This window comes from Elephas maximus, chromosome 18, assembly GCF_024166365.1.
Source record: "Elephas maximus indicus isolate mEleMax1 chromosome 18, mEleMax1 primary haplotype, whole genome shotgun sequence".
Taxonomy (NCBI): domain Eukaryota; kingdom Metazoa; phylum Chordata; class Mammalia; order Proboscidea; family Elephantidae; genus Elephas; species Elephas maximus.
The window spans coordinates 68,582,366-68,596,388 of record NC_064836.1 but is presented as its reverse complement, the minus strand read 5'-3'; the positions used below and the strand labels follow the sequence as shown (position 1 = coordinate 68,596,388).

General features: G+C 37.0%; 1 protein-coding gene across 1 annotated transcript; it reads right to left on the bottom strand.

Annotated features, from left to right (window-relative positions):
• Positions 1-905: 905 nt before the first annotated feature.
• On the bottom strand, positions 906-1,874 carry LOC126061368 (olfactory receptor 5K1-like). The gene has a single exon (XM_049857872.1). The coding sequence runs from the start codon at positions 1,872-1,874 to the stop codon at positions 906-908; it is 969 nt and encodes a 322-aa protein (XP_049713829.1).
• Between the last annotated feature and the right edge of the window lie 12,149 nt (positions 1,875-14,023).

Genomic DNA, 14,023 nt, shown 5'->3' with positions numbered 1-14,023 from the left:
TTCATTGTTGCTTACTTTTTAGGATTTTCACTATTTTCTGCCTCATTTTTGCTGAACAGCATCTCTAGCTTTCTGTTAATGCTCATAATATACCAATAATTTACACTGGAATTAGTGCAGGTTAGTGATATGCCTAATAACAAAAAAGGGATGCTATCCTGTGGGAAAACCCTTGAATTAATTGATATATTCAGGAATTGTACTGTCATGCATCATGGACTACTATTAAACTATGTGAAAACATTCAGATCCATAGGGCTTTCAACATAAATAGCAGTATTTTCAACTAAAGGTTGATAAATTACCATTATACACTCTATTTCAGAAAGCTTGAAAGGAAAAATGACTAACACTAGAGATAAAGATGTTCTTGATTTGAGAATACACATTCTGTATAAATCCATATTCTAACATAAATTCTTGAACAACTCAAAGAAACTTGAGAATTGAATTCAAGTGCACGGTTTGCTTCTGATAGATGGTGTGGTTTAAGTGATTAATACAAGAGAATTGGAAATGCGTGTGAGTTTGTAAGACCATGCTTAGGAATTCCACGAATTTGCCAACAATGCTATTTAGAGGCTAGCTTTATATATCGAATTTTATTCCTAGGATTTATTGAATCTGTTGAAAATAGTAGCTAACTCCACTCTGACAGAATTTCCAACTTTAAAAAAAAAAAAACAAAAAACTTTAGGAGTAGGCTATTAATTCACTCCTAAGAGATCCTAGCAGTTTAGTTCTTGAAATATATTTTAGCAGAATCCCTCCTTCCTGTACTTAATTAGTCATTTATACATGATTTATAAATCATTGTGTCTTATTGATCTGTATATGATATATGAAGTGACCATATTCCATTTTCCCAGTATCCTTGACTTTGAAAAAAGTGTATCTAATTAAAATCAATTTGTCACAAGGGATCTTTGTTTCAGAATGTTATGAGATTTTCTCTTCTTCATAATTCTTTTCATAACATTTATTACTTCTTTATTTCTTAAACTATAGATAAAAGGGTTTAATAAAGGAATTACTAGAGTATAAAAAATAGCAACTGGTATATCTTTATCCTCTTCTTTAAATGAGTTTGGCCGAATGTACATGAAGAGAAGAGAACCATAAAATATTGAGACAGAGAGAAAGTGAGATGCACAAGTAGATAAAGCTTTGCCTCTTCCCTCTTTGGACTTCATTTTGAAAATAGTGAAAAGGATGCAAAGATAAGAGATTAGGACTGTGGTAATACTGAAGATTTGAACGGACCCCGAAAAGATAAGGATCATCAGTTCATTGATATAAGGGTCAAGACAAGAGAGTCTGTATAATGGAAGAACATCACAAAAAAAGTGATTGATTTGATGAGATCCACAAAAGGTTAACCTTAACAGAAGTACTACTTGAATAATTGAATGCAGGAATCCAGCTGCGTAGGCCCCTATGATCATCTGAATGCAGAGTTTCTTCGACATCATGGTGTGGTACTGCAGTGGACGACATATTGCCACATAGCGATCATAGGCCATTGCTGCCAGGAGAAAGCAGTCTGCAGTTTCAGCAAAGCAGAGAAAATAAAATTGTACCATGCATTCATAGAGGGAAATCATTCTGTCCTTAGAAAAGAAGTTCTCTAACATCTTGGGGGTGATGGCACAGGAACAGCAGGAATCCATCAGAGCCAGGTTGCCCAGAAAGATGTACATGGGTGTGTGGAGACGGCGCTCCATGAAAATCAATGCCACCAACCCAAGATTCCCCACCATGGTGATCAGATAGATAGCAAAGAATACCACAAACAGAAGGGCCTTCAGGTCTGGGTGATCCGTAAATCCTATGAGGATAAACTCAGTTGTCAAGGAGCGATTGTCCTGGGTCATCTCTACTTTCTCTGTTGAGACAGAAATTATGGAGAGATAATATTCTAATCTACAGTGTGTCTAATTTTCCCTTTGAATTTCTCTTGGACGACAGGGAGTAGCCCCTCCCTCAAGCTTCCCCTGATGTCTCTGAAATATAGACACACATACTTCTAGGGAACATTAGACCTCAAGGGCTGAACGTCAAAATTCACAAGAATATTTTGATAATTTCAGGGAAATGCTTGCAGTGAAAAGATTTGTGTTTATAAATTTACACAAAGATAGTGAACAAATACAGGGTACCCTACAGTTAGTGTTTTCAAATATTTCAATGTCAGTTTTTGTATTGATGATCCTTAAAGTGTATTTAAAATCAATTTTCCTGTGTATATATTTTTTCACTGAGCAAACTTTTTTTATAAACTATCCTAATGCTGTGAATATTTAAAAATAACATACTATAAAAAAAAAGGTGTGTTATATTTATAATTTAAAATGTTCATCAGGGTTCCTAAGTATTAAGGAGGGGACTTTTAAAAGAAAATTACCTTGGAAAGCCAGGGAAATAAAATTTCATTGATTTCCTTAATAAGTTAAATGTGTATATCATCTTCATATTTTTATTAACACATTTGGCTATGAGGGACCAAATTTTCTTAGTCCAGTCGTAAATAAAATATTAATATTTTCCTTATTTATCTGAACACTTTCCATTTCTACCTGGAAATGTCCCCTGCTGTTTTAATATTGTGAGATTTGATGATGATACTCTAATAATTGTGACCATACTATGAGATTTGATAAACATCCATTCTGTGTCCTCTCCAGTTTGTTCTGTAGAGACCTCTACTATTTATCAGACAGATGCTCTCCCTTGTTTGATAACTTATTTAAGGTCACATTCTCCTGATCATTTTCAGATCTACTTATCTTTGCTACAGTTCAATGGTCATCACATCATGATATTGCCAGAGACATCACTCTGCTGCCAGAAAGACTCCAATATTTCTTGTCTCTGAGATAAATTCAATTTTTTTAGGATGGCTTATAAGGTTTTCTGTAACCTGATCCACCTCCATCCTTATTTACCACATTCTCCAATAGCTGTTTAGGCTTTCTCACTTTCTCCATCCATTGTTCGGCTCCCTCATCCCCCACCCCTAGCACCACACTCACTTATTTGCATAAACACTGACTCTACCCATGCTATTATTTCTTACAAATCAATATTCCAAATATAGATATTTGGCACTTTGAACAAATATCTATGTCCTTTCAATCTTTTTCTTAAGGCATAGTTTACATATATAAACAAAAAAATTTTTTTTAAATGAAATTTTAACTGAAAAACCCAGACCACACTGATCTCCGTTTCTGAGTCCTTACGCATACGTTATATACTCAACATAATCTAGAATTTCTCATGTCTAATCTACATTGTTTTTATTATATGTGTATGCACAATTTGTTTATCACATTGTAAGCATTTGGAGATTAAGTCTGACTTATACTTCTGTGAAACCAAAAAAAAAACCAAACCCTTTGCCATCGAGTCGATTCCAACTCATAGTGACCCTATAGAACAGAGTAGAACTGCCTCATAGAGCTTCCAAGGAGTGTCTGGTAGATTCAAACTGCTGACCTTTTGGTTAGCAGCCATAGCACTTAACCACTATGCCACCAGGGTTTCCATACTTCTGTGAAGGGAGTTTTAAAATGATATGGTGGATACGCAGAATTGATTCAAATCCTAGCTCTGCTCTGATCAAGTGAACTTGTTTTCAGTACCCTACCAAGGATGCTAAGTGACCACTGTGCCCTCTGCAAATTGAGATTATTAATTTTGCAGAAGAGCCTAGGTTATTCAAAACTGTTTATATGAAAAAATTTAGTTAGCTCTCTATTACTTGAAATGATTTTTAAAAAATCATTGTAAACATATATATGTAACACTAAACCAAAAAACCCCAAACTTGCTGCTATTGAGTTGATTCTAACTCACAGTGACCCTATAGGACAGAGTAGAACTGCCCCATAAGGTCTCCAAGTAACAGCTCGTAGATTTGAACTGCTCAGCTTATCTGGATAAGAGCCAAGCTCTTATCCACTGTGGTACCAGGGCTCCCTATGTAACACAACACTTGACAATTGAAGGTTTTTCAAGTGTACAATTTAATAACACTAATTACATCAATCATGCTCTACAATCTTATCTACTATATTTCTGTTTCCTGGGAAAATTATAAAATTTTCTGAATTATATCACAATAATTTATAAACTACTAAATTAAGTTTGCCTTTATACTTTAGTTTTCTAAAGCCCTTTAAATAGTTTAGGATTTTTAAGAACAAATTTTGTTTTGCTTTACAAGGTTATCTCATCTAGTGATCGCAGTAGAACGTTTCAACTGAAGATGTTAATCATGTGAATTGTAAGTTCAGAATGGATTTATTTTCCGATAAGATTGTAATTAATTTTTCCATAAACATCAAAAGGAAGAAGCTGGCTAAAAATTTTATTCATTTGTTTAAAAGTGTTAAATATAAACCATCTAATTATTCAGCTAAATTAGAAATTACTTTAAATTCACATAGCCGCAACAATGGGCTCAAACATAACAATTATTTTGAGGTTGGCACAGGACCAAGTAGTGTTTTGTTCTGTTGTACATAGGGTTGCTATGATTTGGAACCAACTCATTGGCTCCTAACAACAACACAAACTTGAAGTATTTAATAGAAATAATTTGTGACCTTACCTGTCTGTTTTGAAATTCTTCCTTATAATCAGAAAAAGTCAGGATGAATTGCAGTATCTTGTCTTATCTTAGCTCCTCACAGTTTTCAATTTAGAGAAAAGCTAGAAAGATAAATGAGTTGAAATCTAAGAACGATGATGATAATAAATTTTGAGAAATAAATATTTACAGGTGTGAAAAGTGTTAAGACGAAGTAGAATATTTTTCTTCCCTGGATTTTCTGAGAAGGATTTGTAACAGCTTGTTACTTGCCTTGTGATGTTAAGACAAATAGAATTTCTGAATATAAATTTTGGCCTCTAAAACATGTGGGATTAAAGGAATGAAAATCTTGGAGACTACTAATAGGTCAGTGACTATAATTAGAGTGCAAAATTTGTTTTCCATTTAATCCTAAAGGGATTTTCTGGAATTGACATCAGTGTATTTCTGTGAGGAGATTCAGTCGGCAAAACGTAGAAATTGTGCGGCACTTATTTTGTTCTGTAAGACACTGCGGGTAAAGCAAATGACGCTCATTAAAGTCTGTGATAATCATCTTGCTGACTCTTATGTAACTGATCTAATTTTTAAATCCTGTTCACCATCCTGTGCATAAAATGTGAAATGGCCAGAAAAAAGTTTCAGACTTGTTTGATCAGTTATTGAAGGAAGTAGATTTAATCTGGCTTATGAAAAAAAAAAATTTTTTATTTATTTATGAAAAATAATTAGGATTTGGTGGAAGAAAGAAAAGGTGTGATGAGTTCAGCCAAGGTCACTGACTTCTTCACTCTGTGGATTCAATCTGTTCCCATGTCCTTCAAGCCTTCATTGGAAAAACTATTCTCTTAATTATCTAATGATGCTGCAACTGAAATGCCACAAGTGGATGGCTTTAACAAACGGAAACTTATTTTCTCACCGTTAGGAGGCTGGAAGTTCAAATTCACGGTGCCAGCTCTAGGGGAAGGCTTTCTCTCTTTATGTTGGCTCTGGAGGAAAGTTTTTGTTTTTTTTAGCTTCTGGTCCTAGGTGGTTTTCAAGTAGCTTGGCATCTCTCTCCTCCCCATCTCTACTTTTCTTGCTTACTTGTTTAATCTCCTTTACGTCTCAAAAGAGACTGACTCAAGATACACCCTACACTCATCTCACCTCATTAACATAACAAAGACAACCCAATCTCAAATGGGATTATAACCTCAGAGTGGATAGGATTTACAACAAATATTTTGGGGGGACACAATTCAATCCAATACATTCCACCCTTCAACCCCCCAAAATTCATGTCCTTGCCACATGTAAAACACGTTCATACCATTACATCATCCTGAAAGTCTGAAATCAACTCCAAGTCCGAATTCTCATCTTCTGAAGATTTAAAGCAAATATGGGAGAGAATTTAAGACATTTAATTTAAGAAATTTCTTTTCATGTATGAACCTGAGAAATCTAGACTACAAATGACCTGTTTCCAAAGCACAATGATGAAACAGGGACTGGGTAGGCATTCCTATTACAAACTGGAGAAACTGGAGAAAAGGAAGGGATAAAGTGCACCAAGCAAGTCCAAAACCCAGCAGAACAATTTACATTAACCCCCAAGTCTTGAAAATAATCCTCTCTTCTCTGAGACTATCTGAGCAAGGTCCCTGCCCTCCAGATTCTGAGTGTCGTTCACACTTTCTGAATCGGGGTGCAGATCCTTTGGCTTTGGCCTAAGCCCTGCCCTCCAGGCCCAATGGTATAGCATCTCTGCTCCTTGGTTCTGGATGACCCCACTCTCCTAGTCTATCTGAGTGGTGGCCACACCTGCTTGTCTCTGCAGGCCTTGTTCTTCTGACCCTTGGGGAGGGACAGCCCCATCATCTTAGCTTTTAGTGGCAGCTACACTTCCCTGGTACATTTTAACAGGAGCCCCAAACTCTCTAATTGAACGAGTGAAGATCTGACTGTTTGAAACCAAGGAGGCTCTGGCCCCATCATATGAGATCCAGGAGACCTTGGACCCACCCTTTGAAGCTAAGATGGCCCTGCTTCCCATGCACCTTCCAACAATTCTACCGATCTCTGAGGTACTCCAGGGATGGCCATTTTCTTTTCTGGGAGGACAACAGTTATAGCTCCTTCGGCCTGTTTCTTGCCTGTAGAATTCCAAGAGGCAGATAGCTTTCTTTCCTAGTCCCTGTACTCTTCAGTGTAAGTTGATTGGTTTTCTGCTGTGCCAGTTGGTTAGATCCATGATACAGGCTTACTCTCCTGAAAAGACTGAGTCACCAAGTCCTTGGAGAACATTTTAAGGCACGCATTCTTAATTTGTACAACACAATTTTCCAAATCTTTAAGTTCAGATTTCATTTTGCACAGTTCATTTTTAAATCCATCTCTTGTCTCTCACATTTTACTATAAGTAGTGAGAAGAATCCATGTAACCCTTTTAGGATTTTGCTTAGAAATCTCCTCAATCAGATATTCAAGTTTATCACTTAGAAGTTCTACCTTCCACCAAACGTTTGAACATAATTCAGACAAGTTTTCTGCCACTTCATAAAAAGCATTGCCCTTCCTCCATTGTTCGATCACATGATCATCATTTTCTTTAAAGCCTCACCAGAAGCACGTTTAACATCCATATTTCTAGGAAGATTCTATTGCTGGCACCATGTGTATTCTTTAAAATGATAGAGACTTCCTTTATAACTCTCCTCACTTCCTGCTGAGCCTTCACCAGAATTGACTTTGATGTCCATAGTTCTACCAAAAGTCTCTTCAAGGCAACCTAGGCTTTTACTATTAAAAAAAAAAAACATTTTTTTTTTAATTAGGCACCTTAAAACTCTTCCAGCCTCTACGCATTTCCCAATTCCAAAGCCACTTCCACATTTTAGGTATCTGTTAGAACAGCATCCACTCTCCTGGTACCAAATTCTGTCTTAGATACCTAGCACTGCTCTAACTGAAATACCACAGATGGGTGGCTTTAACAAACAGAAAATTATTTTCTCACAGTTTAGGAAGCTATATGTACATATTCTGGGTGCCAGTTATAAGGGAAGGCTTTTTTTTTCTGTCAGCTCTGGAGGAAAGTCCTCGTTTCTTTTAGCTTCTTCTCCTGGGTGGTCTTAATGTGGCTTAGCATCTCTCTTCCCCAATCTCTGATACTCTAGCTTGGTTGCTTAATATCATTTTTATCTCTAAAGAGATTGACAAAAGATACACCCTAGTTCATCCTGCTTTGTAAATATAACAAAAACAACTCATTTCCAAATAGGTTGATAACCACAAGCATAGAGTTTAGGATTTACAACACAATTATTGGGGGACACAATTATATCCATAACAACTATTTAGTCCCAATGCATTACTGAACTTGTTCTCCTATCTTTTCTGATCACCAAGCTGCCCTTCATCTTCTTTATCCTGTTTTTCATTTTTGTTTTTGCTTTTTATATCACTAATCACTCCTCAACATATCATATATTTATTTGTTGATACATGCATAATTCATCGCCCCCACTCTACCACCATCATTAGCACATAGATTAAAGCAGGGAGGAACTTTCTGTGTTTTGTTCATTACTGCATTCCCAGCACCTTGATAGTGTCTGGCAATTTGGAGTGCTCAATAAATATAGGTTGAATAAATGAAAAAAAAGAAAAAGTCACTCCTATGCTCACGAATTGTTAATGGTCCCTCATTATTTTTCAAACAAATTGCATTTTCTGTTTTTCCATATTTCACATACTCCGTACTTTGCCTATGTCTTACCTGTCCCTTTGCTGTCTTTTCTCAGCTCAGGGCTTTTGGCCTCTTGCTTTCTTCAGCTCAGCACATCACTTCACTGTTCCTCTGTGTACTCAGTTTAGCCTTGACTCAATGAACTTGCTCGTAATATTTCTTCTCCTAAAACACCTTCTTCTCCCTCTTTCCACTCTAATCCTTCTCATCCTTGAGGTCAATATGATCTCCCCATGAAGACTTTCTCAGGTCCTTTAAATTAAATTGTGTTTCCCTCTTCCTGAACTACCTGCTACTTACTTGCTTTTATAACGTATTTGACACTTAATTAAATGCAACTTGCATAGCCTTCTAATGTCTTATGTCTTGATTAAATATCCTTAAGTCAGGGGTCATGTTATCCATCTTTTAAGTTCCTCACAGAAAACTGACCTAGAGATTCACTACAAACTTATTTGCTAAAATTTGAGTTTTCTTCAACCTTTATTAAGTACTTATAATACATAGGGTATTGGATAAGACAATAGACACAACAGGGCACAAGATGTGAGCTCAATGGGGATGAGCCATTCATAGATCTTAGAAGTCACTCATGATAATAAGCTCATAAACTAGCAAGGAAGAAAGAAACTTACATTACTAACTAGAGTACAAGTAAAGCTGTGATAAGCATTACAAAAGAAGTGTAAACTTACCATGTGGGAATATAGCAAATGAAGTCAATAATGGCCAGAAGGAAGAAAAAAAGTTTTCTCAATGGAAGTGTCATTTCGGATGAACCTTGTAAGATAAGTAGTATTTTAATAGAGAACATGTGGAAGGTCAGTAGCCTGAGGAAACCACATAAATAAATGCCTAGAAACTTGAAAGAACAAGACTTAATTAGAGAATGGATAATAAAAAAAGTTGACTGAAGCTTAAGCACCTGTGACATAAGGAGACCTTTCTAAGAGATACTAGGTGGAGTAGGGTGTTAGATTGGGAATTGTTTTATATGGTTCCCTTTATTATTTTTATTATTTATACTCATTTATTTTGGAAACCGTAGTGGTTAAGTGCTACGGCTGCTAACCAAAGGATCGGCAGTTCGGATCCGCCGGGTGCTCCTTGGAAACTCTATGGTGCAGTTCTGCTCTGTCCTATAGGGATTACTATGAGTTGGAATTGACTCAACGGCCCTGGGTTTGGTTTTTTGGCTTATTGTTGTATTTTATTTATTCCTAGACATTTATTATTTTTCTGCCCCCACCATTTCACTGAAACTTCTCTCTCACTAAAGTCACAACCAAGCTCTAAATGCCAACTCTAAAGAGCATTTCCTAATTATATTCCTGACCAAGGGATAGTGTTTGATACTACTGAAGGTCTCTCATCTCTGGCTTCTGTGATAACCTTCATTTCTCCTGTCTTCCTAACTGTGCCATCTCAATCTTTAACCTTGGATTATGTTTCTCTCTTTGCCCTTCATGACGTTTGTGCGCCCCTCAGTTCTGTATTTTGTCTCCCTTTTTTTATTCTAGAGTTTTCCTGAGATTATTTCACATACTTTGGGTTGTTAATTGCGATCCATCTATTAGCGGTTTTACTACAGGAGTGATTTCAAGATTTTTTAGCTGTCCATTCATATCAGTAAAATCATTTGGACTATATTCATTTTACTTATAAATTATATAGATGTACCACTGTATTAAATATTGTGTATAGTGTAAAACGTAAAAATAAAAAATGTAAATAGAATGAGATTAAATCTAGTAACTGATATTAAAAATAAGTTTTTGTTTTATTATGTGTTAATGATAGAAATCATTGTTTTCTTTCATGAATACTATTATTAAAATAATAGGAATAATTGTTATTTAAAAAAAACAAACCCATTGCTGTCAATTCTGACGCATAGTGACCCTATAAAACAGAGTAGAACTGCCTCATAATTGTTATAGTCATTTAAAAATGTCAAGATGTATTTTCCTTATTATTTTTTAAATCTAAGTTTAGCACTAATCCAGTAATTCAAAGTCTTGCTTAAAATTATTTACTATATTTTCTTAATGTCTGACACAGTTGAAACAGATACAAACACAGATATATCTGTCCAAATGGGAGAAAAATGCCAGTTTTGAGTTCATTCCAGAAGAGGAAAGGGCTCTTCTGTGCATTCGAGGTATGATGTAAGAAGTTCTGAGTTTTGGGTCAAATGACCCAGCAGACCTTTGGTATTAGAGGTATCCAAGATGAGAAGAACTGTGGAAAGGTTCTAGAAAACCACAAAAGGAGAATCACAACTTAAACTTCTATGGTTTTGAAAAAAGTGCACTGAAATCTATGGTAGAAGATTATACATTATTCAAAAAATAATTCCCTGATATGTTATGAACCTTGGTAGAGACAGAGCTCCTGATATTAGGATACTGAATGACCATGAGACCAGAACTGCCCTTAATGAGCAGGAATTGGTCACACTAATCTAGTATAGGTTGAAGAAGGTACAGGAACAATGCATTTTAAGGTGAAAGTGGTTTCTCCGAGATCAGGCATGAGCAAGCCAGAGGGCACAGCAAATTGCACAAGTAGGTAGCCCAGACCATATGTCATCTACCTCTGTTGCACTGACCGCTCTTCCTTAGCTCACTGTTCTGGCCTCATGGGGGACCCTTTATGATCAGCTGACAGAGAATATAAAATGCCAAGCTTGGTTCTTGAATGATCAGTTTGGTATATTGGTATGAAACAAAATGTATTGCTGCTGAACTATAGCTCCCTCCAGGAGTGATCTTGAAAGACCTCAGTAAGGGTAAATTCTTACTTTGTGCAATGAACTAATCATCTTTTTCCATTTTATAGAAAGAGAAATGGTCCAAGGTAAGAATATAAAGATTTAGGATGAAGGTGAATGCCTTAGATGTTGGTCAGTGGCCTGTGAGAAGAAAGATGAAAAGATTAAGGACGAAAAGATTTTTGGAAGAAGCATATAAAAGCACAGTTGTCTTAGTCATCTAGTGCTGCTATAACAGAAATACCACTAATGGATGGCTTTAACAAAGAGAAATTTATTTCCTCACGGTAAAGAGGGCTAAAAGCCCAAAATCAAGGAGTCAGCTCCAGGGGAAGTCTTTCTCTCTCTTTTGGCTGTGGAAGAAGGTCCTTGTCCTCAGTCTTCCCATGGTTGAGGAGTTTCTCAGGCGCAGGGACCCTGGGTGCAAAGGAATTGCTCTGCTCCTGGTGCTACTTTCTTGGTGGTATGAGTTCCTCAACTCTCTGCTTGCTTCCCTTTCCTTTTATCTCTTGAGACATACAAGGTGGTGCAGGCCACACCCCAGGGAAACTCCCTTTACCTTGGATCAGGGAGGTGACCTGAGTAAGGGTGGTGTTACAATCCCACCCTAATCCTGTCAACATAAAATTACAATCACGAAATGGAGGACAACTGCACAATACTGGGAAACATGGCCCAACCAATCTGATAGACACATTTTGGGGGGGACATAATTCAATCCATGATAACAGTAGATGTGAAGTGTGGAAAAATTATATCAGATGTTATTGTCCACCAGAGAACATCTATCGTGACAGATACACTAAACGACCAGGTTGACAAAATGACTCAGCCAGTTGAAATCTTGCAGCTTTGTTCATCTTACACCCTCTTCCTAGAAAATCAAAGTAGCTATGATGGCTGGGATGGAAGCTATGCATATGAAAATGGGTTCCTACTTTTCAAAGCTAATCTAATTACTGTCACTTCCAAATGTCAGACTTGCCAGTGACAGAAACCAATGTGCAGCCCCTAATATGGCAACACTTCTCAAGGAAATCAACCAGTCACTTGGTGACAAATTAGCTACTGTAAATTCCTCCACCTTAAAAATAGCAGAAATTCACCTTGACTAGAACTGGCATATAATCCAGGTATGGGTTATATTTTCCTATCTGCAAGACTTCAGATAGAACAACTATATGAGGGCTGAAAGAGTGGTACATAACTATGAGTTGGACCAAGAAACCTATTTTACAGCAAAGGTGTGGCATTGGACAATTAGTGGCTTACTGGTCCTATCACGGTACTGGGTTTGGTTTGGTTATATGGTTTGGTCTTATAATATTCCACATCATCCAGAAACTACTAGCTTAATATATTGATGGAATGGCCTTTGAAAGAACAACTAAGGTATCGTCTTGGAGTGGATATGTTGTAATATGAAAGCTTCATTTTCTAGGAAGCATTGTACATCATAAATCAATGACCACTATATGGTGCCTCAGTAGTATATTTACTTGGACCATATGTCCTCAGTAGTATATTTATTTGGGCCATATAAAATGAATCCAGGAACTCCCTAAGTAGCGCACTTGGGGAATTTGCACCTTTTTCACCAGAACTCTGAGCTGTATGAATTTAGGAGTCCTGGATCTCAGAGGAGAAATGCTTTTACTAGGAAACACAGCAAAAATCCCATTGTACTTAAAGCTACAACTGCGACCCAGTCACTTTGGGTTCCTTGTAGCAAGAGACTAGAAGGCAAGGGAAGGAGTTACAGACTTGCAAGGATCATTGACCCTAATCATGGGGAGGAGGTAGAGTTCCTGTTGTTCAGTGGGGGCTGGGAAGAATATGTTTGGCATTCAGGTGATCCATGGGTATGTCTTGGTACTCCCTTATCCAAGTTTAACAATAAAGTGACAAATGACAATAAAGTGACCTGAAAAGGGCATGGTGACAAAGGACTTAGAGCTCAAAGATCAGACCTCTGTGTCACTCCACTATATGAGCCACCTAAACCAGCAGAAGTATTAGCTAAAGGCAAAGGGAGCCTAGAGGAAGGATAAGAATATTAATTTTGGCCTTGAGAGTAGCTGCAGCAGTGAAAGCTGTAAGCTGTCCCACTAACATTCATCATTTAAAATTCTTCAAAAAAAGACAAGAACAGTATCCTAGAGGAGCTGTCGCCAGAGCTTATTATATGAAACAAGTCACTCTGAACAGTCTAAGAGGTGGACTGTAGTGAATCTGTGGTTCACTGCCCAGATCCCACCTTAATTCCCTGTGAGATTGTTGATAGCTGGCAGTTCTCATATGAATCCCTGCCCAGGAATTGACCTTGGCTGAAGAGAGCTGCCTCATTCATTTCACACTGTTCCCTTGAGGCAGCCTGTATCCAATAACTACTCCACAGAAAGTATGAAATTCAGAGCCCTTACTTTGTGGCATGGAAACTCTGAAGGAAAATCCCAGCTCCTCACTTCCCCAAGAAATTGGTTGGGATTTTTGTTGTGACTACATTAAAGTTAAACTTAGCCATTTGCCTAATCTTACTTCCTTCACTCCCTCAATAAAGATTGAGCCTGAGAATGTTCCTCAACAAATGTTCTGCATGCAAATCTCCATCTCAGAATTTGTTTTCCTGGGGAAACTCAATTTAGTCAAGTTGCTACAGGAACAAGATCACAAGGCTAAAAGACACAACTAGCTCCATCCCTCAAAGATGAACCTTCTACTTAAGAAGTGGCAAATCATGTACCAACAGAGGAAAGTGCTCTCATACTAATAACAGTAATCTACAGAATCCCCTCAAGCCTACTTAAATAGAGTCATCTATCATTGCTGATCCAGAGAAAACAAAGCAATTAAAAATCAACAGAAAATTTACAAGCCACATCCATACCAAATTAATAGAGGAAGAAAATAAAAATTG

What these genes read in the sequence shown, in the direction of transcription:
- LOC126061368 (XM_049857872.1), bottom strand. Translation starts at nt 1,874, where the DNA reads ATGACCCAGGACAATCGCTCCTTGACAACTGAGTTTATCCTCATAGGA.